Genomic DNA, 26,837 nt, shown 5'->3' with positions numbered 1-26,837 from the left:
TACGCTTTACATACCAACTAAGAAATATTGTTCAAGGTTTAGGCCTAAATGGATGTCAGATGAACTAATGAGACATATGGCAGAGAAGAAAAATGCATGGGATACATATAAATTAATACGTGACACAGAAGCCTATGATAGATACAAGTTGATCTGTAACCAAGTTACAAAGGAGGTTAGGCAGGCAAAGGCAGATTATGAAAAATCTTTGGCAAGGGATGCAAAGAAAAAGAGCAAAGAGTTCTTTACTTATGTAAACTCTAGAAGGAAGGGGATGAATCAGATTGGTCCACTTGATATTGATGGGTCAACTGTTGATGATCCTGCTCAGGTAGCTAACAAACTAAATGAATATTTTGCATCGACATTCACACATGAGGAGTTATTCAGCGAGGGGAATGCCAGAGATGTATTCAACTCTGGCAGTAAGCTAGAGAATCTTGTAATAACTGAGAGTGAAGTGGATGTGAAATTGTTGAAGATAAACACAAGAAAGGCACCTGGGATGGAGGGGTTCTATCCAGTTATATTAAAGGAGGCAGTAAAGGAAGTAAGCAAACCCTTAGCCATAAATAGGATAGTTTCCTTGGACTCAGGGGAGGTACCCACAGACTGGAGATGTGCAAATGTGACCCCAATTCACAAAGGAGGACCAAAGGCTGACACAAGTAATTATAGACCTGTGAGTTTAACTTCTGTTCCAGGAAAATTAATGGAGGCACTGATTAAAGAAACACTGCAGGATCATCTAGACAAGACTTCTGTTATAGCTCGGACACAGCATGGTTTTGTTAAGGTGCAGTCTTGCCTGACCAGTTTGATTGGATACTATGATGCAGTCACAAAAGAACTGGATGCAGGGAATAACTTTGGTATTATATACTTGGATCTTAGAAAGGCTTTTGATACTGTTGCACATGGAAGACTGCTGCACAAATTGGAGCAGTGTGGCATTGGAGTCAAATTGCTGCTATGGATAAAGGGATGGCTGAGTGGGAGAAGACAAGAGAGTGGTAATCAATGGACACTGCTCATCGTGGACTAATGTTATTAGTGGAGTCCCTCAGGGTTCAGTGTTGGGTCCATTATTGTTTCTGTATTTATAAATGATATTGATGATGGTATATCGGGATTAATGTCCAAGTTTGCAGACGATACAAAGGTTGGCAGGGTTGTCAAGGACACTACTGACACTATGCTGCTGCAACAGGATCTGGAAAGGTTGAGCAGATGGGCTGAGAGGTGGCAAATGAAGTTTAACATTGACAAATGTAAAGTACTACATATGGGAAACAGCAACCCCAGAGCAACGTATCAACTCTGTGGTACTACACTGACAGTGGTAGAGAATGAAAAGGACCTGGGGGTAATCGTCCAGGCAGATATGAAGTTCTCTGAGCAGTGCAGATGGGCTGCAGGAGTAGCTCATTGTCTTGTCAATGATATACTGGAATTTTTCTAGCAGGGATAAGGAGGTGATTATTCCCTTGTATAAGGCAATGGTCAGGCCATATACAGGTCTGGAGGCCTCATTTCAAGAAGGATGTAGAGCTGCTGGAACGAGTACAGAGAAGGGCAACAAGGTTAATGAATGGAACAAAGAGGTACTCTGACAAAGAAAGGCTTAAGTTTTGCAAATTACAGTGTCTGGAGACTAGGCACCAGTGAGGTGATCTCATAGAGGTCTATAAAGCTTTGAATGGTTTGAGCATGCTCAATGCTGATGGGATTCTTCCACTTGCTCAGAATAATCACCTGAGAGGGCATAAATTCAAATTGAGGAAAGCCAGATGTAGGATAGACGTGCGGAAATTTGCCTTTAGCCAGCAGGTAGTTAGTTGGTGGAACAGACTTCCATCCCTTGTCGTGTAAGTTGATAGCCTAAAGAAATTTAAGGTTCAGCTGGACAGGTATTTCGAACGAACGGAGGGGTGAAGTGGAAGTGGGTGTTTTTTTTTTTTTTTTTTTGGCTGATGATGCATAAGCTTACTTTCTTGCATCATATGCCTCTACTAATGCTAATCTCACAAGGCATGTTGCCAGTCTTTGGACCCTTTGAAGAAGCTTTATGTCCTTATTTAGGTGTGCCCTCCACACCCCGGATACAGTATTCCAAGTGTGGGCTCATTGTATTGCCTTATACAGTGGTATCATGGCCTCCCTATTCTACAAAAAATAGTTCGATAAATCATTGATGGGATACCATGTGTCTGTCTTGTCACCTTTTTGCATTGTTCAGAGAACTTCAAGTCCGACCATATTATAACTCTCAAATCTTTTTCTTCCTCTAATGTGTTTAGTTTCACTCAAGTAAGTGCCTAAGTTATTTTGGGGTTGCTATTCCCCAAGTGTAAGACCTTGCATTTTGCTGCATTAAAAGATAGCTGTCAGTTTTTTTGACCTACTCTGTCGATCTCGATATCATCGACAAATTTTGACATACATGCTCAGTCGCTTCATTGATATCCAGTGAAGAAAATTGAAAACATGAGTGATCTCACTACTGATCCTTGGGGGAACTCCACTTCTTACATTAGTCCAAGCTGAAGGATAATCATTAATCAAAATCCTTTGTCTCCTGCCTTGCAGCCATTGTGCAGTCCATCTGAGGATTTTTTCCTGTGATTCCAGTGTTCCTGCTTATATAGTAACCTCTCATGTGGGATTGAGTCCAAGTAAACAATGTTGAAATTATTTCTCACATTCAGTTCATGAGTGACTGTCAAAATAACTAACCAGGTTAGTCATTAAATTTTTTTAGTAAAGGGCTTATTTACCAGTACTCACCTTCTGGTAAATAAACCTTTGCTAAAAAAAAATTAGTGAGTAAATTTCCAGTATTTTAAGCTCTAGCTATACAATTATATAACTAACCAGGTTACTTAAACATGATATTCCCATTACAAAACCATGCTATGTTCCTCTCAGAATTCTTTATGTCTGAACGATCCTGTAATACTCTTTATCATTGCCTCCACTATTTTCCCATCCACTGTAGTCAAATTGACCAGTTGGTATTCACCTACTTCACTCTTAGAGCAACTTATGTATTGGTGATACAGTGGTGCTTCTCCATTCCAAGGGAATAACTACTGAGTCTAGTGAAGACTTCATAATTTACCTCAATGGTTCAGTGTATTCTCTTGCCACCTCCCCCAAAATTACTGCATATATGCCATCAAATCCTTACTTGTCTTTAAGCTCAAAAGTTTTTCTTATCATTGATCTTCTGAAATTTCAGTATCACTAATTTCATGCTTTCCAGATTCATTTGCCCAGTTTATCCTTGCCACGAAGGGTATTTTCTTCTGTAAATATCAATGCAAAGTGCTTGTTCAATTCATCTGCAATATCAGCAGAGTTATCTATAACTTTCCTTCGTCCATTATGCAAGGGTCTGGGGCGCCTCCGTAGCTAGGTGGGAAGGAGCAACAGTGCGTAGCATACGCTTCTTGATTAGACCGGGGTTCGAACCCGTCACCACCAAATACAGAGGATGCAGAAAAGTCAGGGAATGACCACCACATATCCTGGAGCAATATGGCCTTAGTTGCTAATGCTCCTAAAAACCAAATAACAAACAAAAAAAAACAAACAGCAAGGGTCTGATCTTATAGCTCTTTTCTTCTTAGTGTTCATGTATGACAAAAAACTTCTTTGTTCTCTTAATCAGTGATTTCTCATGATCTGCTTTTATCATCTTAACCTTTTCTGTGGTATTGTTACAGATAATTTTGTAGCTATTGTAGGCTTCAGTACTTTTTATTGCTCTGTAACTTTTCCATGCCATCCTTTTCTGCTCTATTAAACTGCTTAGTCTATTTTTCATCTACCTTGGAATTCTCCTTTGCCATATATTCATAATGCCATATATACTTATAAGCATTCTCTGGCTTTAGTTTTAAAGTACCATGATTCTAGTGCATTTGGACTCTGAGCTATTTCCCCATTTGATAGAGTCCACAAAGTACCTTATGTTGTCATAATCTCCTTTCTTAAAATTCAAACCTATTCCTCTGCTACCTCTCTCCTTATTATTCAACTTAGAACTCTGTGATCACTTGCAGCTAATGGTTCCTATACTGTCAATCCTATGATGTTATCTACTTCGTGGGAGACGATCAGGTTTAAAATATTTTCCCCCTAATACTCTCTCTAACAATCATCTAGTTAAGGGTTTTCCAAACTTTTTCAGACTACCGCCCCATTTTAGAGCATATATTTCATCAGTGCCCCCCCCCCATAAAGTCAGTCAAAAATGATAAATTGAAAATTAAATTTTAATAAAAACTATTTAAAATTTAAGCATTTATTTAATAAACAAAAATATAATTGTACAACAGTATCTAAAAGTATTTGATTTATTAATATAAAAATAATTAATGTGCAGGATGGGTCTGATGCCATGAGACTAATTTTTCCACATCTGCCTCAGTATTGCCCCGATCCACTATTTGCAGTTGATTTCTCTTTTATGTCAAAAGGTCCATAATGGCACTAAATCCACATTCAACTAAATATGAAGCTGAAAATGCAATTAGGAACTTCTTCACAACGGTCCATAATTCAGAATAAAGATTTGTAATTTGTTGCTGCAACCCGAAATGATGGTACCCGTTCTTAAATATGATCTTCAACTCTTCGTTGGTTTTTAATTCAGTCAATTCTTGTAATTGCATTATTGTTTCCTCAGCATTTGAAAATGTATCTAAACCCCATCTGGAATCTTCTTGGCAAGAATATCTTCAAATTTTTCGGAAAATTCCGTATGTAATGCTTCCAAATGATGACAGTAGACTTAATTGTCATCATCATGTATATCTGTCTTTTCCTTGACTGCTGAAAGACTGGGAAACTGGTAAAATTCTCCACGTCCCAAGTTGCATTTGAACGGAAAAAGCTTTGAAACAAAACAAATGCAGATATAACAGCCTTCGTTTTAATCAAATTCAGTTCATCTCTTTGCAGCTGCAAATTCATTTCATTAAACTTTAAATTCCATACAGCATGTCCCACCCACTTTTTCTTACTATTGAATACACCATGAATTGTCAAACTAATAGAGCAAGCTTATCTATGAAAAGATCTAAACCTCCGAAGCACTTCCTAATTCATTTCACAAATATACGTGGTCTCAATTCTAATCTCAACGATGTCCATTTCCACTTGCAGTCTACCAAACCCCATGTACTTTTTCTGACAGAATCTCAGTTATCGGTTGATTCAACTACTGCTCATCTCAGATGCCCAAATTATTCGCTGTATGATTCCTTTCGCCTCAAAGGTGATACTTGTGCATATGTCCGTTCTGATATTCCCTGTCAGAGACTTGACAATTTGGAATCTCCTCTTTGATCTTCTCTGGCTTAAAATCTCTCTCTCTCTCTCTCTCTCTACCTCACGGTGTCAAATTCATCTGTTGTCTCTACCATTCTCCCAACTCCACTAATCACTTGGAGCTCTTTGACTTCCTCTCTTTGCAACTTGACTTTCTCCAGTCCAACTTTCCTAACGGTGAGGTAATTTTCCTTGGTGATTTTAATGTTCACAACTCCAGCTGGCTTCCGTTTTCTAGTCACACAGACCCAGCTGGTGAAGATGCTGAGGCTTTTGCAATTACTAATGACCTTGCACAGATTGTTCATTTACCTACAAGAATACCGGACAATCCTAATCATACAGCCAATATGCTTGATCTTTATCTCACAAACAACCCGTCTAAGTACACGGTCGAAGTGAGTGGTCCTCTAGGCACTTCAGATCACAACTTGGTGATTGGCTCTTCTCCAATGGAGCCTTTATCTCATGGCTATTCCCAACCTCGTGTTGTTTGGCATTACAAGAATGCAAAATGGGATGACCTGTGAGACTTCTTTTCCTTGGTTGGATTACTGTTTCAAAACTTCTGATGTCAACGTTTGCTCAGATCGGGTAAGTGAAATTATTCTTGCAGGAATGGAATCCTTTATCCCACACTCCACTTTAAAATCTCGTCCTTTATCTAAACCTTGGTTTTCCAATAAATGTACTAAGGCTGTTCAAGAGAAGAATGTTGCATATCGTAATTGGCTTGTTTCTAATTCTTCAGTTTTATTTTCTGCCTACACCAAAGCTCGCAACAATTGTAAAGCAGTTATTAATCAGTCCAAACTAGAGTTTGAACAGGCTAAGAGTAGAAAACTTGCTTCTTGCCCTAATGGTAGCCAAGCATTCTGTTCTCTTGCCAGAGCTATTGGCCGCAACTTTTGCCCATCTCTGCTCCCACCTCTGTCCAAACCAGATGGTTCTGTTGTCATTTCAGCCAAGGATAAAGCTGACCTGCTAGCATCCCATTTTTCTTCCTACTCATGTATTAATGATCTTGGTAAAACACCTCCTACCATTCCCAACACGCTCCATTCAATGGCTTCTGTGGTCTTCCGTCAAAAGGATGTCAAAAGGATTTTGACGAATCTTGATGCTAAGAAAGCTCCAGATCTCGATGGTATTTCTCCACTTGTTCTCAAAACCTGTGCTCCTGAACTTACTCCTGTTCTTTGCCACCTTTTTTTTCACTTTCTTATTCCGAAGGTGTTTTTCCTTCTGCTTGGAAATTTGCTCATATCCAGCCAGTTCCTAAAAAGGGTGACAAATCCCTCCCATTCAATTATCGTTCCATTGCAATTACTTCTACTCTTTCTAAAGTAATGGAGAAATCAAGTAACCGCCAACTCTTAAACTGCCTAAAAACCTTCCGTCTGATCAACGATCGCCAGTATGGATTCCGTCAGTATCGATCCACTGGTGATATTCTGGCTTATGTTACCCATTTATAGACTAATTCAATGGAAAGGTTTGGTGAAACACAAGTAGTTGCTCTTGACATCTCAAAGGCTTTGTATCGTGTTTGGCATAAAGGTCTTCTGAACAAGCTTCCATCTTATGGTTTGCGTACTGTTTTTAGTAATTGGTTATCCAGTTTTTTCTCTGATCGCTCACTGAGGGTGATGGTAGATGGCTCTCTGTCTTCTAACTTCTCCACTAATGCCGGTGTCCCCCAAGGTTCAGTTCTTTCCCCCACTCTTTTCCTCTTGTATATTAATGACCTTCTTCCATTGACTGGAAATTCTATCCATAGTTTTGCCGATGATAGCACATTGCATTCCACTTTCCATTTTGAGAAACCTTGTCCTGCTCAATCAGCTTCAACTTTTCGAAAATCTGCTACCAATTCCTTAAATGCCGATCTTCATGTAATTCTACAGTGGGGCAAAGACAACTTAGTTGACTTCAACCCTTCTAAAACTCAGTCTTGTCTTATTTCTCGCAAAAAGGATTCTTCTGCTCCTATGCTTATCTTTACTGACACTCCGATTTCTAGGCAAAATTATATATCTCTTTTGAGGATTACCCCGACTTCTAATCTCTCTTGGCACAAGCACATTACAAATATTGCTTCTTCTGCATCTAAAAAACTTGGTTTTCTCTTTCGCTCTCGGCGTTACTTTTCTTCCAAACAGTTGCTCACTCTGTATAAATCGCAAATCTGCCCTGCCATGGAATATTGTTCCCACATCTGGGGTGGTGCCCCCAAAACCTCTCTCAGGCTTCTTGATTGCATTCAGAAGAGGGCAGTTAGGTTAATTAATGACTCATCTCTAACAGTCTCTCCACTCGCTGTCTCATAGACGTTCTGTTTCTGCTGCATGCTTCTTCTACAGATACTTCCATGGGCACTGTTCTTCTGAATTGGCTTCTGTAATTCCCGCTCTCTCTTTCAAAACAGTCCGAACACGTGCCGCCACCAGCCAACATCCATTTACTGTCCAATCTCAAACTCACAGAACCAACTTTTCATCTTCCTCATTTATTCATTTAACTGCCGTTTTCTGGAACAACCTTCCTTCATACGTATTTCCTGAAAATTACAATCTACAGAAATTAAAGTCTAATGTCAAAAAATATCTTCTTTCGTCTTCTCAACCTCCAACCCAGGCACGGTACTAAGTACTATAGGTTCTAACACCTCTCGTGTTTGGGGTTTACATAAAAAAAATAAATAAATAAAAAAATATAAATCTGACATTAGCTATGTCACTTTTAAACTTTTTCAAGTTGTCTTGCAGGAATGCATCTTTGTTTTCAAAGAATTCTAAAACTGTTTCAAGAAGACTATAAAAGCAACTCAGACAGGTGCCCTTTGACAACCAACGAACTTCAGTGTGGAGTAGCAAATTATTTAATTCTTCATCGTTTTGTATGCACCTGGCTGAATAATCTCTCATTGAGAGAATTGTTTCTGATTTTGTTAATTGCTCTAATGACATATTGCAATGAGCGATGCAAGCAATCACTAAGTTTTTTTGCAACTAAATGTCGATTAATCACCATCATTACATTCGGCACTGACTTTTTTAAGTGTGCAATGAATCCATGATGGCAGCCCGCTATAGAAAATTTGGGAAGATGGGCTGAAAAGTGGAAACTGAAGTTTAACATTGACAAATGCAAAGTACTGCATATGGATAGAAGTAACCCCAGAGGAACGTACCAACTGTGTGATACTACACTTAGGGTGGTAGAAAATGAAAAAGACCTAGGTGTTATAGTGCAGTCAGATATCAGATTTTCTGAACAATGCAGACAGGCTGCTAGAGCAGGTCATGGGGTTTTGTCAGTTGATATACAGGAATTTTCTAGCAGGGAAAAGGAGGTGATTGTCCCTCTGTATAAGGCAATGGTCAGGTCACACCTTGAGTACTGTGGACAGGTCTGGAGGCCTCATTTAGGAAGGATGTAGATTTGCTTGAGCGTGTAGAGAGAAGGGCAACAAGATTGGTGAGGGCAATGAAGGGATCCTCTTACCAAGAGAGGCTTAAGTTCTGCAAATTGCAGTGGTTGGAGACTAGGCACTTGCGAGGTGATCTGATTGAGGTGTATAAGGCCTTGAATGGGTTGAGCATGTGAATTCTGATGGGATTCTTCCACTTGTTCTGATTACGAACCTATGGGGGCATTAATTCAAATTGAGGAAAGACAGCAGTAGAATAGATGTGCAGAAATTTGCCTTTAGCCAGTGGGTGGTTAATTGCTGGGACAAACTTCCATCTGTCGTGGAAGTTGATAGGTTAAATAAATTTAAGGATGTACTGGACAAACATTTAGAGGGAATGGTTGTGTGAATTTTTTTTTTTTTTTTTTTGGCTGATGCTGCATAAGCTCATACGCTTGCTTTCTTGCAACATATGCCACGATTACTATTACTACGTGTTACAGAATATGGTTGAAAGTCAACAGCTATCATTTCTCCAATTAAATAATGGATCTCTTTGGCCTTATTGTCATTAATATCCCAAAGCTTCTTTGTTAATACTGCTTCTATAGTAGTTTGCACTTTAGCAGGAGGTTCAATGGTGCTGCTACTTTCTGAACATTCAGAATATGTCCTTTTAAACTTATGTGATGCTTCTGTTCCTTTTGACATTTCTTCTGGGTGGAACTTTTTCAGGTGATTCATCATATTTGTGGTTGTAAACATTTTGGCTGTTTTACTATCCCTTGATATGGTGGTATCACATAAATTATCTTTGGATTTATCCTAAAATATTTCCGTCAATAATCGGTGCCATAATGGTCACCATGACAATTACTTAAATCCAGGGCTTTAGTGGAAAGTATATGCCATATACCCTCTGAATTGTTTAGGTGAATAGCATATACCTTTTGGTTTTTGAATTTGACAGAGCAAATATTATTAAAATATTTACTGAAAATTAAAAAATAAATTTATTAGAATTTGATTCCTAGGCAATACTTGGAGTTTTATGTGACTTCTATGCAATCAGAGCAAATTCTATTAATAAGCCTGGTATACACAGTATACTCTGCTTTTCATAACATTCATAGAGTCGTATACCTTCTGCTAATTTTATGACACTAGTACTGCTTAAATCTTAATAAAATTTAATTTGAAAAAATAGTAAGAGGGATAGAAACACATTATGGATTAATAAGGTGTACAAACAAACTGAATACCACATGGGGCAAAGGTAAAGAAAGCCAACATGAGAACCATGGGAAACTAACTGATAACATGTATCGTCTGTTTAGTGAGAATGCATCGAGAAACTGAGGCTTTCGTTCCAAATTTCCAGCTTCCCCCCCCTTGTAAATGGCCTTTTCAAGTCGCAAGTTTGACAAAAATAACCATCAATATGTATTCTAACACCATTGTTAATACTGTAAATTACAAAATATCACTTCAATTTACCTATAAAACCATTAAAAATCATTAAACTCATTGGTGTCGAATAGAATTGTTGAAGTCCCCAGTGCTGCCAAAAGTCCAGAATGGTAGAAATGTAGAAAGAGTTAAGTAGAAAAAAAAAATTTTTTTCATCCACGGGTTGCAATTCTTCTTAACCGGTTCAAGTTAGATGGGCAGACTGTCTGAAATAGGAGTCTTGTGACTGGTGTTTAACTGTCTGTGTGTATCAGGGAAGTGCTTCTGAGATGCAAATGATATCTCTGTGTTGCTTGGATGCATAAAATTCCTTCTGGAATGTAGTCTAAAATAACTAGTTACAGATATGTAACTAATTTTGTAATTGAACACTCCTAAACATGAATCATTGTAATATTCCGTATATTAGTATTACAGTAAACCCCCGCTATTCGCAGGGGTTACGTTCCTGAGAAATGACGCGAATACTGAGTTATGGCTCCCATAGTAATAAAGGGGTTCCGTTCCAAAGTATGAAATATATAAGAAAAACTAGTCTAAAATTTTGTTTATGTATGTATTATACATATCTTCATAATATGACTATGTACATAGACAGTACATAGTGAAATGCAAGCATATGGCATCGAAATAAAAATAAGAAACAATTTAATATTAAATGTAATATTTATTAGAAATTTCAAACAAATCTTTCAAACCAGCGTCTTTGCTAGCTAAAAAACTTATCCCGCCAGTGCTATCACCAGTTTCGCTAAAGTGTTGATAAAGGAGTTTTGCCTTTTCACGAATGATGAGCGAACTTAACGGAATTTTATTTTGAGTTCGGTCTTCTATCCACAGATTTAAAGCCTTTTCCATTTTTTTTTATAATTTAACATCATAAGTTACAGAGCAAATTTTTGAAGCAATTAGCGCGTTTCACGGACACTACGGTGGATTTTTTCTCTTCCGATTTTTTGATTGATCGTACCGTTGACTCCGTAGCTTTTCCGTAGCCGAGTGGTCAGGAGCAGGAGTGCAGTAGCACACGCTCTTTGAGTAGACCGGGGTTCAAGCCCCTGACTGCTGAATACGATCGATCTGCCAACCCGCACTGGACCAGCGTGGCAGATTATGGTCCATTTCCCTCAGCATGAATTGTTGAGGAGGCTTCCATCCTGCAGTGGGTTGATAATGGCTGCAATTTACTTTTTTACTTTTTTTTACCGTTGACTCATTGATTTTATAATGTTTTGCCACTGAGGAGACAATTTCACCATTAGAAATTTTGTCTAATAACTCAATTTTATTCGCTAATGTCATTACCTTCTTTGATCTCCCTTGTTATTCGTAGCCATATTTTTGTATGTGTTAGAAAGAACTTGACCACAATAAAGTCACTTTCTTCCGTTAACACACTCGGGAAAAAGTCTGTTTTACACTGCAAAATGGTAGATTTATCACTTTTGTAAGCATATCAATTTATAAATTGATAAATTCATTCAATTTATAAGCATATAAATTAAAAGCAAACAACGAAACCTTCCATGACAAGCGCATAACACGTACTGAACAAAAGGATTAGCCAGAAACATCCACGCTCGCAATTTTTTCACCCCTCTCCCCCCACTCACTGAGTGCTGTTTTGACTGTGAAAGATAATTTTAGTTACGCCCATGTTTTTTTATGGCGGAAAATGTTCACGGCGCTTTAAAATTCACATTTTTTTAGGTTTCATTTTATATTAAATCAGCGACTGCGAATATAGATACCGCGAATAGCAGGGGTTTACTGTATTTACTTGATAATTGACTGTATGTACCGTTCTCTAATTAAGCAGTAGGTGACTTTTTCAGTGGGATGCTGACTATTAAGGTGGGAAAGCAGTGCAGTGATTAATCGGCCAATTTTCTTATCGGTGCAACTCTATACAACAGTATCATCTTTTGTTCCCTTAAAAGATGATAATTGTTCTGTGATATCACCAACTCTTTCCCCTAGCAGGCATACTTTGATCTTCTTCCATCTGTTTGTATTACAAAATGTTCCCCACTTCTTTGGCAATAGTCACCAAGAATACCTGTAATGTGTCTGGAGATCATGCTTTCTTGTTCACTGCCAAAAATATTTAGTAAATTTTGTGCACAGTGGTGTAGCTCTGAACCCTCATGATCTGTTGGTATCACCAGCAAGACCTTCTAGGTTTAACATACCTCTAATTAGAATATGAAATTATTCTAATTTCATATTCTAATTCTAAAATTCTAAAAAATAAAATTGAATATTCTAAATTTCAATGAAAATTACAGATTCCATGTGTAATTGTATAATTGATGTACCCCCCGAAATGTTCTTTCCATCCGATCATAGCCCAATTGCAATGCTCATAATGCTACCGTATGTGGACTTCAATGTCAAGGAAAAAATTAAGAGCCAGCCTTTCTGGACCCAAATAAATGCTTATTTGCTGCCAGCTGTATCCCGTGGGAATGTCTACTCAAATGTGATGCCTTATTTGCAACAACTCTCTTAACAAGTTGGATCAACTCTATTACAGAATTTGCGGCTTCCAAAGTAGTAAGGATGTCATCAAAATCTAAAACCTGGTGGAACTCTAGCCTATCTACATCGTTTAAACTAAAGCAAACTCTGCACAGAAAATGGAAACTGTCTAATGACACACAAGATAGAATTAACTACTTCAGGGCCAGAGCAATATTTAATAGGGAAAAATCTAGAGCAATCAACTGCTACATGAAAGACACACTTGACAGGGGAAAGCTACCTCGTTGCACACATAAAAGTGACACAAATCAGGGGCTTGACAAAGAAGCGTGGATGGACCACATCAGCAGATTCTCCAGCATATATCATGAGTCTCAAGTCAGGGAGTTTGAGTGGGATCAATTAGTTGACAATGAGATGGAGTCTGTTCCTATAACTAAAGAAGCACTAATACAGAGTATTAACTCCCTCAGGCCAACTAACACAGCTGGAGTTGATGGAGTCCCCCACTTCGTGGTAAAGTGTTTTAGTCCTTACCTAGTTAGGGTTGAATTTGAAAGTGTCTGCAATTCTGCCCAGACACGATAGGAGGGAGTATATGATGAGAGCCTTGTCGATCAATTCGGCCCTGGAGGGATTGTGCAAAGCTCAAGGGGTAGAATTTTTTTCAGCCTGGACTATACTTGTTAACAGGAGAGATTGCTTCTACAGGGATGGGATACACTTAAATAGAAAGGGTGCAAGAATTTTTGCTGATGCTGTCGAGGCAGTGTTAGGTGGGTCGGAAAACTGCTAGTTGGGGGGGATACAAGGACTAATAGATTAACAGTAGCAACTGGCAGAGGTGGAAGTGATTCTTGCACTGCTTCTATTGAAATGAGCAGAAGCCTGAAAAACAAGATGCAGGATATTTCAGAGACTGCTGGGAGTCATTGCGGTACAAGTAAACACATGGGTTGTGTTAGGGTAGCTAAGAATAGAAACAGGTGCATGTATACCTGCGTGTACACCAATGCTAGGAGTTTGGTAAATAAATTTGATGAATTTGAGGTATTGCTCAAAACATCAAAGGCAGATATTGTTGGGATATCAGAGACGTGGTGTCACACAGATATAAGTAATGCGGAACTGGAATTTGGGGAATACAATGTGTATAGAAAGGATAGACAGGACAGGAGAGGAGGGGGGGGGGTTATGCTATTAATTAAGAAACACATAAGGTCCAAGGAAGTGAAGCCAGTCGACATCGATGGACAGGGCAGTGTCGAGTCAGTTTGGTGTGACATAAGCATAGGGAAATCAAAATTGAGAGTAGGAGTTGCTATAGGCCTAATGACTCTGATGAGTATAATAAGATATTGTACAGGGAAATAGAGTGGGCCAGTAAATCAGAAGAGTCTTATAATGGGGGATTTTAATTTCCCAGATATTGACTGGAATTTGTGGGTTGGTCACTCGCACACTAGCAAGGCTTTTGTGGATTTATTGGATGATTGTTTTCTACATCAGCATGTTCGTGAGGCAACAAGAGGGAGCAATACTCTTGATCTGATTATCAGTAGTGATTCTTCATGCATTAAGAATCTGCAGATAAATGAACCACTAGGTGGCAGTGATCACAGTGTGTTGAAGTGGGATTTACTCAAGGAGGTAACTACCATCAGAGGTAAAGGGAAGGGTTTTTGTTTTCGTAAAGGCGACTATGATGGTCTGAGACAGTATTTAAATTCTATACAGTGGGACCAACTGATGATGTTACCAACAGCAAACTCAAAATGGGAAGCATTCAAGGAACTAATCTTGGAGGCTACCAGGCTTTACATACCAACTAAGAAATATTGTTCAAGGTTTAGGCCTAAATGGTTGTCAGATGAACTAATGAGGCATGTGGCAGAGAAGAAAAATGCATGGGATACATACAAATTAATGGGTGACATGGAAGCCTATGATAGATATAAGTTGGTCTGTAACCAAGTCACAAAGGAGATTAGGCAGGCAAAGGCAGACTACGAAAAATCCTTGGCAAAGGATGCAAAGAAAAACAGAAAAGAGTTCTTTACATATTTAAACTCGAGAAGGAAAGGGATGAATCAGATTGTTCCACTGGATGTTGATGGTTCAACAGTTGAGGATCCTGCTCAGGTGGCTAACAATCTAAACGAGTATTTTGCATCTACATTCACGCATGAGGAGTTATTCAGGAAGGAGAATGATGTAGGTAAAATAAACATTGGCAGTGAGCTGGATGATTTTGAAATAACTGAGAGGAAAGTGGAGGAGAGATTGTTGAGGATAAACATAAAAAAGGCACCTGGGGTGGATGGGATCTATCCAGTTATATTAAAGGAGGCAGCAAAGGAAGTAAGCAAACCCCTAGCGATAATTATGAGAGCTTCCTTAGACTCAGGGGAGGTACCCATGGACTGGAGATGTGCAAATGTAACCCCAATTCACAAAGGAGGATCAAAGGCTGACACAAGTAATTATAGACCTGTTAGTTTAACTTCTGTTCCAGGTAAGTTAATGGAGGCACTGGTTAAAGAAGCACTGCAAGATCATCTAGACAAGAATTCAGTTATAGCTCAGACGCAGCATGGTTTTGTTAAGGGCAGGTCTTGCCTGACCAATTTGATTGGATACTATGATGTAGTCACAAAAGAACTGGATGCAGGGAATAACTTTGATATTATATATTTGGATCTTAGAAAGGCTTTTGGTACTGTTGCACATGGAAGACTGCTGCACAAATTGGAGCAGTGTGGCATTGGAGGCAAATTGCTGCTATGGATAAGGGGATGGTTGAGTGGCAGAAGACAGAGAGTGGTAATCAATGGACACTGCTCAACGTGGACTAATGTTATTAGTGGAGTCCCTCAGGGTTCAGTGTTGGGTCCATTATTGTTTCTGTATTTATAAATGATATTGATGATGGTATATCGGGATTAATGTCCAAGTTTGCAGACGATACAAAGGTTGGCAGGGTTGTCAAGGACACTACTGACACTATGCTGCTGCAACAGGATCTGGAAAGGTTGAGCAGATGGGCTGAGAGGTGGTAAATGAAGTTTAACATTGACAAATGTAAAGTACTACATATGGGAAACAGTAACCCCAGAGCAACGTATCAACTCTGCGGTACTACACTGACAGTGGTGGAGAATGAAAAGGACCTGGGGGTAATTGTGCAGGCAGATATGAAGTTCTCTGAGCAGTGCAGACGAGCTGCAAGAGTAGCTCATGGTGTCTTGTCTATGATATACAGGAATTTTTCTAGCAGGGATAAGGAGGTGATTATTCCCTTGTATAAGGCAATGGTTAGGCCACATCTTGAGTACTGTATACAGGTCTGGAGGCCTCATTTCAGGAAGGATGTAGAGCTGCTGAACGGGTACAGAGAAGGGCAACAAGATTAGTGAATGGAACAAAGGGTTGCTCTTACGAAGAAAGGCTTAAGTTTTGCAAATTACAGAGTCTGGAGACTAGGCACCGGCGAGGTGATCTGATAGAGGTGTATAAGGCTTTGAATGGTTTGAGCATGCTGAATGCCAATGGGATTCTTCATCTTGCTCAGAATAATCACCTCAGAGGGCATAAATTCAAATTGAGGAAGGACGGATGTCGGATAGATGTGCGGAAATTTGCCTTTGGCCAGCGGGTGGTTGGTTGGTGGAACCGACTTCCATCACTTGTTGTTGAAGTTGATAGCCTAAACAAATTTAAGGCTCAACTGGACAGGTATTTCGAACGAACGGAGGGGTGAAATGGGAGTGGGTTTTTTTTTTTTTTTTGGCTGATGCTGAATAAGCTTGCTTTCTTGCATCATATGCCTCTACTAATGCTAATGCTAATTGAACCACTCCAAGCAATTTATACCTCTATACTTGCTTGCCGAGTTTTCCCTGAGAACTGGAATAAGTACGCTGTAATTCCAATGCCGAAAATTACAAAGCCTAACCTTGTGGAGCACTATAGTGCACTATATTAAAAGTACTGGAGAAAGCTCTGTTGCCAAAGTTGTCGAATCAGATACTGGCTGGGCAGCCTCAACAAATTCATTATTCAATGACTGCAAGATCAACAATAACTAACCTCCTCACAGTTCAGGCCACGATACTAAATGCTTTCCAAGCCAGAAAGGAAATTGCAATAATTTATGCCGATATAAAAGCAGCCTTCGATAGTCTGGATGTACATGCCTTACTTCATCTGCTCCAACACGCCTTCCAAATAAAAGGAAATTTGCTGAAGTTCCTACAGGCCCTACTTACTTGTCGGTCCATTTATTACCGCACAGATAATCAGATCCTCCAACGCCAACTCCATGCAGGAGATCCACAGGGTGGAGTTTTATCAGGACTCCTCTTTACCGCCATGATGATCCCGTTTTGCAACGGTAGGGATGATGTATGCACTTATGCAGATGACATTAAGATCCTAACACCCATCCAACCGTCCATGAACAACAGGGCATTGTGTGAGCAGATTAATTATAAGCTTCTGAACTTATTCGTGTACTTGGACAAATTTAGCTTGGCCCTAAATCCGCAGAAGACTGTAATCATGGTGTACTCGCTCAAAAAATCGCCTACGCTCGTACACCCGAAACTTAATGGCAAACCTATCCCAGTTGTTGAGACGCATAGAGATCTGGGAGTAAAATTTGATACGAAACTTACGTTCAACTCTCATATTGACCTGGTTGTAAAGAAAATGAACTACTTACGTTGGGCAACAAAACAGCACCTCTTGCACGTGAAACAGACTGCAACAACCGCACGATATTTAAGAACCACAGTGTATTCAGCCATTTTGTATGGCGCTGAATTGTGGGCGTCAGACACCCCTACCCACATTAAGAGAATATATGCGAGTGAATTCTGGCTGCTGAAGTGGGCAAACCATAAGCACCACCTTCCTCAACAGTTAAGGACCACGCAGCTCTCTGAACAGCTTAAACTGCAGCGTTTACCAGACATCATTTCCTGGAAACGATTAATAACTACAATCAAAATGATGACTGGCACGATATCATCACCATGCTTCTGGCAGCTTTGTGAGTGGCACATCCCGCCATCTGCATTGAGAGGCACAAAATTCTTGAGAATGAAGACCAACAGACTGAAGATGGCCGACAGGTTTATACCCGCCAGTGCATTAGAATCAATTCAGTGCCTAACACATATCGGAATTGACCTACTAAGGCTCATAGAAGACCCGAAATATAGGAAACAAACCGCAGTGTGGCTCGCTGAGGCTACTGTTGCCTAGTAGTTGTGTGAATTTCTGTCAAGAACTGTGTGTACGCAATTGTATATCTCGCACAAGTTGATCAGTGGATGTGATGTTAAGATGAACTTTTGTATTACAATTGCCAGGACTCTAGACAGAAATGTAGTGAAGAGTAATGTAGTTTAAATGTAATCTTTTCGTGTATATTTAACCTTTCTTGTATATTTTAGACATTCTTTTATTCGCATTTTATGATAATCCCCTGGCATTATCTGCCATGAAGGGAATTTGTCACTTACCAATGTACACCTATATTTTAAATTTGGTAGGACAAATAAAGATTTATTTAATTTTCATTGAATTTGTAAAAATTTTCTTTACTCTGCATTTTGTGTGTGCGTGTGTACTTGATGCTTGTACTCTTATGTTATATGCTTTTTTTTTTTTTTTTTTTTTTTGTACAGTATAAAGTCCTGAAAGTATCTTATCCACCTGATACCAGAACAGCTGAAGTGGATGCCCAGGAAAAACTTGCTGTAACTATTTTATAAAATTTCTTGGATTGCCTAGAAATTGTGAACCTGACTGAGCTTATAAATTTTCTATATTTTCAGATGCTTTTTCAGTTATAAATTTGTATATATAGTTGACTTTACTGTTTTATTTAATTTTTTTTTTTTGTGTCATTTTCATACTGGCATTGATGTCAATAATAAGGTTAGGAAGCCCCGATTTAGGTGATCTATTAGTATTTGTTTCTCTGAGATAACCAAAATGTCTTGTAAGATATGAAATTAATTTGCCGCCCCATTTATCCCTACATTTATTAATCATTTGTTTATATTAGCTTTGCATCAAGTCTCTAATCCAAGTTTTTTTTTTTTTTTTTTTTTTCTTAAATAAAGGGTATTGTTTTATATATTCTGTCGCATTTATATATAACAGAATATAATAAACAGAATACATAATATATAAACAGAATATTTATATATTATGTTAATTATATATTTATTTTTATATTTAAATGTATAAATTGTTTAAATTACTTTGTGAATCTTTAAATGCAATTTTACCACCTTAATTTTAATAGATACTAAATACAGATTTATTTAGAAACCTTTATTTAGAAACCTGTTTTCTAAGATGGTTCTTGTAACTAGTTATATACAAATTACTGGCATGATATCTGGTCTAATTAGAATCCTCATTAGCACTGTATGTAAGCTTTTGCAGATAAAATTTGCAGAAACTGGGATGGAAAATTATAACTGGTTAATCAGGTTATGCATTTTCACATCTTGCTTAACATTGGAAAAGCTGACAGTTCTCCAGATATATGAATGGAGATGCAATTTTTTTAATCTATTCTACTCACCATTCTAACACAGGTTTTCTCTGTCTTTTTCATAAAAAAACTGTAAAACTTATGGCTTTGCCATTAAATACAGCATTTTTTTAAAAAAATTGCAAATTTGCATTAAATTTGTTATTGAATGCTAGGTGCTCTAATCTGTGTTGCATAAAATATGTGGAAAGCTCAAAACAAAATGTTAACTTTACTGAAACATCAACCAGTATTATGTTTTTTTCAAAACTTTTTTTTATATATATATATATATATATATATATATAGTTGCTGAAAAGTATCAGTGCAAAGGTTCCTAAGAAAGGAAAAACACCTTTCTTTTATTTATATTCTAGTCCTGCTAACCACTAATCTACTTCCACTTGGTCACTAGGTGGCACCGCTCCTTCCTCCCATGGCAAGGCCAGAAACCTGGGAGGAAAAGCTCTCGCTCGGAGGGCTAAAAGGAGGAAACACGAATGATTCAAACATTACAACCACGGATTCCAAAGATCTGACTCCTTTGAGTTGGAAAAAATGAGGACAATGAAACTATTGCAACTAAAAGGCAAAAAAAGGAAGTGACATCGCTTATGCAGCTACATTTATTGTCTTTCATTTTATGAAAGACAATAAATGTAGAAAAGACAAAATTTGGTGGGATCCCAGTTAAGGTCTCTCCCCATAATATGCTGAATACATCGAAAGGAGTAATTTCTGAATGGGATCTTATGAGCGTCTCTGAAGAAGAAATTAAAAATGAATTTGAAGATAAAGGCATCATAGCTGTAAGAAGGGTTAAAATTCCTAGAGATGGGACAAGTGTCCCAATCAGAAATATCATACTAAAATTTAACACTCCTAAACCATCTACATCTGTGAAGGCTGGATATCTTAATTGTAACATCAGACCATACATTCTGAATCCTCTCCGCTGCTTTAAATGCCAAAAGTATGGTCATTCACAAATGGCATGCCATGGTTTTGCCATCTGTTCCAACTGTGGGTCTCAGGAGCACAACAATCAGAACTGTCAGCCGAGAAACTGAAATGTCCAAACTACAAGGGGCACCATTCCGCCTATTCCAAGAACTGTGAATATTGGAAAAGAGAAAAACAGATTCAACGGTATAAAGTAGAACATTGTCACATACCAAGAAGCAAAGAGAACTGTACTCACGACTATCTTAAACAGACCTTCCTATGTGCAGGTCATAATGAATTGGCGTACAATAGAAACCCAAACAGATTTTACAATTCCTCCAAAGAAGTTCATCTCAGACTGGACACGAGCACTACTTACAGCATCCCAGCCAAAACATAAAGAGAAACTCACCAACACATGACTTTCTGTATCTCCTGATATAAAATACTCAGAAACGAAAGCCCCACAGGGAAAACGTAATGTCATAAGCCAGACGTCAACTGAACAAATGGAGACAGAAGCAACCAACCAAGCAGACGAACCGGTAGTAGAGATTTTTGCGGAAGAAGAGATGGATACCGGAAAACCATATTTCCTCAAAAGGGGGAAACCTACATATGAAAGATTTAAAACAGCATCTAGGAAACAGTTCAAAAACCTCCAAAACCAAATAATGAAAACCAGTAGAACTGTAGAGAATTCCACACTAACATAGGTAACAGATGCGATCTGATTGTACAATATGCACTGCTATGTCTTTGCTTACAAGAAACCTACCTCAGACCTCAAGACTCTACCTTAATAAATAACTATAAAGCATATCAAAAGGACAGAGTAACAGCGGCACAACCCATGGTGGTGTGGAAATACTAGTAAATTCTCGCATTCCGTCCAAGATTGTCGTGCTAAACACAACCCCTGAAGCGATTGCAGTACGCATAGCCACTAGATCACAAAGGGGAAAGGTGGAACATTTACTGGTTCACAGTTAAGCAGTCGTTGGATTCAGAAGTGGAAGATAAAATGAATGATGCTGAGCTGCCTGGTGGTCGTTTCGCTATGTAGTGAGTGGCTTTCTTTATATCCTTAAGGGTGAATTACAACGAACTAGTTGGCTAGAAATTGAAATTATGTAAAAATGGGATACAAAAAATCAGCCGAGCTCCATTATTTGCACTCTCATCTGGACTTTTTCAAGCCAAATCTGGATGATTTTGTCTTAAAAACGTTAGTAAAGAGCACGAGGAAGGATTCCAGGACATACAGTCAAAGGAGAAGGGGTAATGCAGTCACCTACCACCTTCTGTATACTAGGTGGCCTCAACAGGCATAGCCCTGTGTGGGGTAACACAACCACAAATCGGAGAAGAAAACAAATTGAAAAATCGATAGACGAGAATGATTTAAGTTTGTTGAATGACGGTACACATACATATACACATCTTCCATAAGGAAATACTACAGTCATAGACATGTCTGTATGTTCTCCAATATCATTTCCAGTACTTGATTGGTCAGTTCACAGTTGATCCTTTCAGTAGCGATCACTGTCCAATAATTATCACCATGGCATTAGAAACCACATGCAAGTCATGTAAAACTCCCAGATGGAAAATAAATGAAACAGATTGGGAAACTTATAAATCAATTGCAAAACTAAATGTTGATACTATCAAGCAAAAACCGTTAGATGCAGCAGTACAATATGTAACAAATAAACATATTTATTACATATTGTACTTAAAAATAAAGAATGTGTGCAGGCTACGAAAGAATGAAAAAAAAACCTGGAATACTTTTCGAAGATAGAGAACCTCATTGTCCAAGAAGGCACGGGCAAGAGCCAGATATATTAGGCGAGCCAGTAGGAAAGCATCCTGGATAAAATTTGCACCTACATTAACAAGTTCAACACCATCTAAAACTGTCTGGAATAAAATTAACAAAATGAATGGCAGATACCAGATTACTCCAACTCGATCCTAAACTGGAATGGACAAGTCACTGCAGAGCCATCAGAAATAACCAATGCACTGGGTGAAACCTTTGCCAAAATATCAGCGACCACCTCATATACTCCCAGTTTTTAAATATACAAGGAAAGAATAGATAAGACATAAACTGAATTTTTCCACAAGAAATGGAGTACAATCTACCTTTAACATTCCATGAATTAAAACATGCTCTATCACGGACAAAGCAAAGTGCTGTAGGACCAGACCAAATTCACTATATGATGTTACAGCAACTCGATGATCAATCCCAATGGCATTACTAGAACTGTATAACAGAATTCTCCTAGAAACCAATTTCTAGACAGTTGGCATCATGCAATAATTCTTGCTTTCCCAAAACCCGGGAAGGATCTCTCTGACCCACGCAATTACCATTCAATAGCTCTAACAAGTTGCCTGGGAAAAGTTATAGCGTAAATTATCAATGCTCATCTAACATGGTTTTTGAACAAAAATAACCTTCTTAATCCAGCACAGCATGGTTTCAGGAAAAATCGTTCAATACTAGATTTACTTATCAAATTAGAAAACAGTGTGCAGAATGCCTTTATCCGAAAAGATCACCATGTAATGATCTGTTTCGATATAGAAAAAGCTTATGATATGGCATGGCATTATGGAATTATTCAAAACTTATATCACCTGGGATTACGTGGTAAAACGTAAACTGCAGCCATTATCAACCCACTGCAGGATGGAAGCCTCCTCAAAAATTCATGTTGAGGGAAATGGACCATAATCTGCCACGCTAGTCCAGTGTGGGTTGGCAGATCAACTGTATTTAGAAGTCAAGGGCTTGAACCCTGGTCTACTCAAGGAGCATGTGCTACTGCACTCCTTCCTAAATATATTCAAAATTTCTTATGACACAAGTCATTTCAAGTTGAGTTGCAGAATGCTCTTTCAAAAGCCTTCACCCAGAAGAGGGCATGCCTCAGGGGTCTGTGCTTAGCACTACCCTCTTTGCTATCAAAATAAACTCCATAACTGAAGGCCCCCCCGTGGGCAGGAGCAGCAGTGCATAGCACACACTTCTTGATTAGACTGGGGTTCGAGCCCGTGACCACCAAATACGGAGGATGCGGAAATATCAGGGAATGACCACCGCACATCCCCCCCCCGGAGCAATATGGCCTTAGTTGCTAATTCTCCTAAAAACCAAATAACAAAACAAACTGCTTGGTAACACAGGGGTGGCATTCCTCCATGTGGTGTGGACACCACACCTTGACCCCTGCTTACGTTGGTTCACATCTCGGTGGTCACCCACCGTGTGCTTGTGCATGGAGGTTATACCCAGGATTACTAACAGTCCCACCATTGTGAAGATGTAAGCAGAGGATTTGGCTGTCACAGACCGTCTGGACTTCGCCGAAATTGGGTCCACTTGTCAACCGAATATCAGTTCCATCAGCATTTTAGACTCCCAGGTAGCTAGTACAGCTTGTCTGGCATATCTGAGAGATTGTCTGTGACAACCTCAAGGACCACTTACTATTACTCTAATAATTCTATGAACAGGAAAAAAAATAGAAAAAAACAGTATAAAGATAAAAAGTGTAGAAAAAGTCATTAAAAATACTGAACTTACTGAGTGTTAATATATATATATATATATATGTGTGTCTGTGTGAGCCAATGAGTAATTAATAGCTTAAGTCTGGAATACCAACCTTATTTTCACATCTTTTGGTGTTTCTCATCTTATGAGTTAAATAATCAACAGTTTGTCAGGGTATGACAGTTGCATCTGAGTGTGCAAAGCAGCAGCAGCAAAGGATACAAAAGTTAATATATATGAAGTAGAAGTAATGAATCTATTGAAAAGTGTGAAGATGGAGGCGTAAATTACACAAAATGCCAAAACTAATAGGACAACAACAGAAGTTGGAGATATTAAAGGCATGTGAAGGATAGAAAGAATGTAAATATCCTATGTGATATAATGAATTAAACAAAATTATAGGCTGAATTGGATAGGCAGTTATAGAAAAGGGAACTCTAAAGCAAAAATGATTAGATTAATATATGAAGTAAAAGCAAACATCAGATAAGGGTGGGATACTTCGATTATAGGTCCAAGAGGGGGATTACAAAATTAAAATCTGATTCTAGCAAAAAATAAAATTAATTGTTAGCATCAGATTTTAATTTTGTAATTTTATTTTTCTCCCCCCTTTCTTGAACTAAGGTCTCCCACTCTTACATGATGCTTGTTATTACTTCATATATTAATCTAATCATTTTTGCTTTACAGTTTCCTTCTCTATGATTGGTTATCCAACTCAGCCTATAATTTTGTTTAATTCATTATACTGTATAGGATATTCACATTGTTTCTCTCCTTCCCATGCCTTTAATATCTCCAATATCTGCTATCCTTCTATTAGTGTTTTGGCGTTTTGTGTAATTTATGGCATCATCCTCACACTTTTCAAAAGATTTATTATTTCTACTTCACCACACACACACACACACACATACACATATTATAATTTTAAGCAAATATCTGTTATAGGTTTTTAATAATATTTTGTAGGAACTGGTAACTGACTAAAAATAAATACAAACCATGCTATGTGAGTTTCAAAATTTGTCTAGCTTGTTTAATATGTATTCTAACTTCTGCACATCCATCCCTCAACCATCCTTCCTAAATTTCAGTTTGTGCCACTTCATGTAGTCTCAGCAAGAGGAAAAATTCCATCAATATTGAGCTTACCCAATCCTTTCAGGACCTTAAACACCTCAGTCAGATCTTGCAGATGCCTAATCCCCAGATGCTGCAATATCGTCAGAAATGTTGCTGCAATATAGTCAAAAGTAGCTTCACAGCTTTGTAAGCTAATAATACAAAAGTACAATAACCTTAGTTAAAGTGTACCAATGACTAAATGATAGCCTCTACTTTGAGTTTTTTTATTAATGATTGGTAGGTACAAGTTTCACTAACTGGCTTGCATGTAATGTAAACCACAAATGGCAACGTTGAATGAGTACAATGAATTTCTCTCTTTCAATAAGCAACAGTGCAGATTCAACAAAGTTTTTGCACACAATATGGAAAAATAGCTTTTTAGTAGATTATGATGGGCATAAGAATTTTGTTCCTACAAGTTGTTCTATGCTACTTTCTTAAAAAGTTGGCATGACAATATATAAAGTAATCGTCAACTCTCAGTTCCTCAGCCTGTCATGTGAAAAACTGAAAAAAACAGTTGAGCCTAAAACTATGCAAATTGCAACTGTTGCAGACCATTATGGAAGATAAAAGGAAACATTTTTATTTCTACATTAGCATTTTGGTGCAGCAAACAGTGAAGTTAATTTCATCAGTAGTTTCAGCTTTCATAATGAGTACATATTTCTTTGAATGCACTAATGATTAAGCAAAATTTTTAATCTAGAAAATGAGAAACCATGCACTTATGTTGATTTTGTGCACAATAGTACAAGGGGTGCCACAGCAATCCCAACAGTCTTTATCTTTAGTCATTGCCAAAGATAAAGACATCACTGCATGCACCTAGTATACTTTTAGACCATAAGATGCAGGGAAATTTTAATCATCATTTCTCAGAAAAAAAGAAAAAATATATACCCGTCTTCAAGTTGAAAAAATTGGTATATGTCTTATTGTAGGGTTTTTGAGAATTCCTTGATAATTTATAGTCATCCTTCCCTATCACCAAGTTCAATTGTTCTTTTTACACCTAATTTGATCTATACCATGAAACGTTCCTATTTGTTGGTATTAAAAATATTAAGAATATTGCTCTCCCTTTCCCATCTTTAGCACAAAATGTTATCTAACAAATGCAGAAACGCTTTTTTATCATATGGACTGGCCTTAAGTTTCAAGTATCTGGACAGTTCAACATCCGTAATGAAAATTCTGATCTGCTTACTATATAATCTGTTTGTATATATGTTCATTGTACCCATTGATATTCTCATTTTTGTTTCCCAGTTTTATTATGGGCATAGATAGTTATTTTTGCATGGAGATACTTCAGTTTTGCAAGTTTCAGTGTTTGGGAACCAGGCATCTACCTAATAAGTAGATTGAATTTAAAAAATGATGGAAGACCAGGTAAAAAATTGCTTTTAGCTGTTGTTATAAACTACTGCACTGTGAAAGTGGAAATTTAATGTAGATTTGAAGGAGGATTGGATAAATACTTAGCATTAACATCAGTAGAGGCATACAATGCAAGAAAGCAAGCTTATGCAGCATCAGCCAAAAAAAAATAAAATAAATAAAATAAAACCCTTCCATTTCACCCCTCCATTCATTCCAAATGCCTGGCCAGCTCAGCCTTAAATTTATTTAGGCTATTAGCTTCCACAACAAAAGATGGATGCCTGTTCCACCAATCAACTACCCGCTGGCTAAAGGCAAATTTCTGCACATCTATTCTACAACTATCTTTCCTCAATTTGAAACTGTGCCACCTCAGGTTCTTAGTCTGAGCAAGAAGAAGAATTCCATCAGCATTCAGCTTGCTCAACCCATTCAAGGCCTTATACACCTCAGTCAGATCACCTCGTAGGTGCCTACTCTCCAGGCGCTGCTATATGCAGAACTTAAGTCTTTCTTGGTAAGAGCACCCATTT

At 38.1% G+C, this 26,837-nt stretch overlaps 1 protein-coding gene across 1 annotated transcript in view; it reads left to right on the top strand.

The window, feature by feature from the left end:
• LOC150076496 (ATP synthase subunit d, mitochondrial-like) overlaps positions 1–26,837 on the top strand; it is an 85,451-nt gene that overhangs the window by 42,501 nt on the left and 16,113 nt on the right. Inside the window, exon 3 of the mRNA XM_090387784.1 lies at positions 18,400–18,471. Coding sequence (XP_090243910.1) covers positions 18,400–18,471 — 72 coding nt within the window. The remainder of the gene's footprint in view (positions 1–18,399; positions 18,472–26,837) is intronic.

This window comes from Mastigoproctus giganteus, chromosome 13, assembly GCF_048544385.1.
Source record: "Mastigoproctus giganteus isolate SK-2022 chromosome 13, ASM4854438v1, whole genome shotgun sequence".
NCBI classification, from domain to species: domain Eukaryota; kingdom Metazoa; phylum Arthropoda; class Arachnida; order Uropygi; family Thelyphonidae; genus Mastigoproctus; species Mastigoproctus giganteus.
The sequence above is the reverse complement of the archived record's forward strand: the minus strand, read 5'-3'. Positions and strand labels throughout refer to the sequence as shown.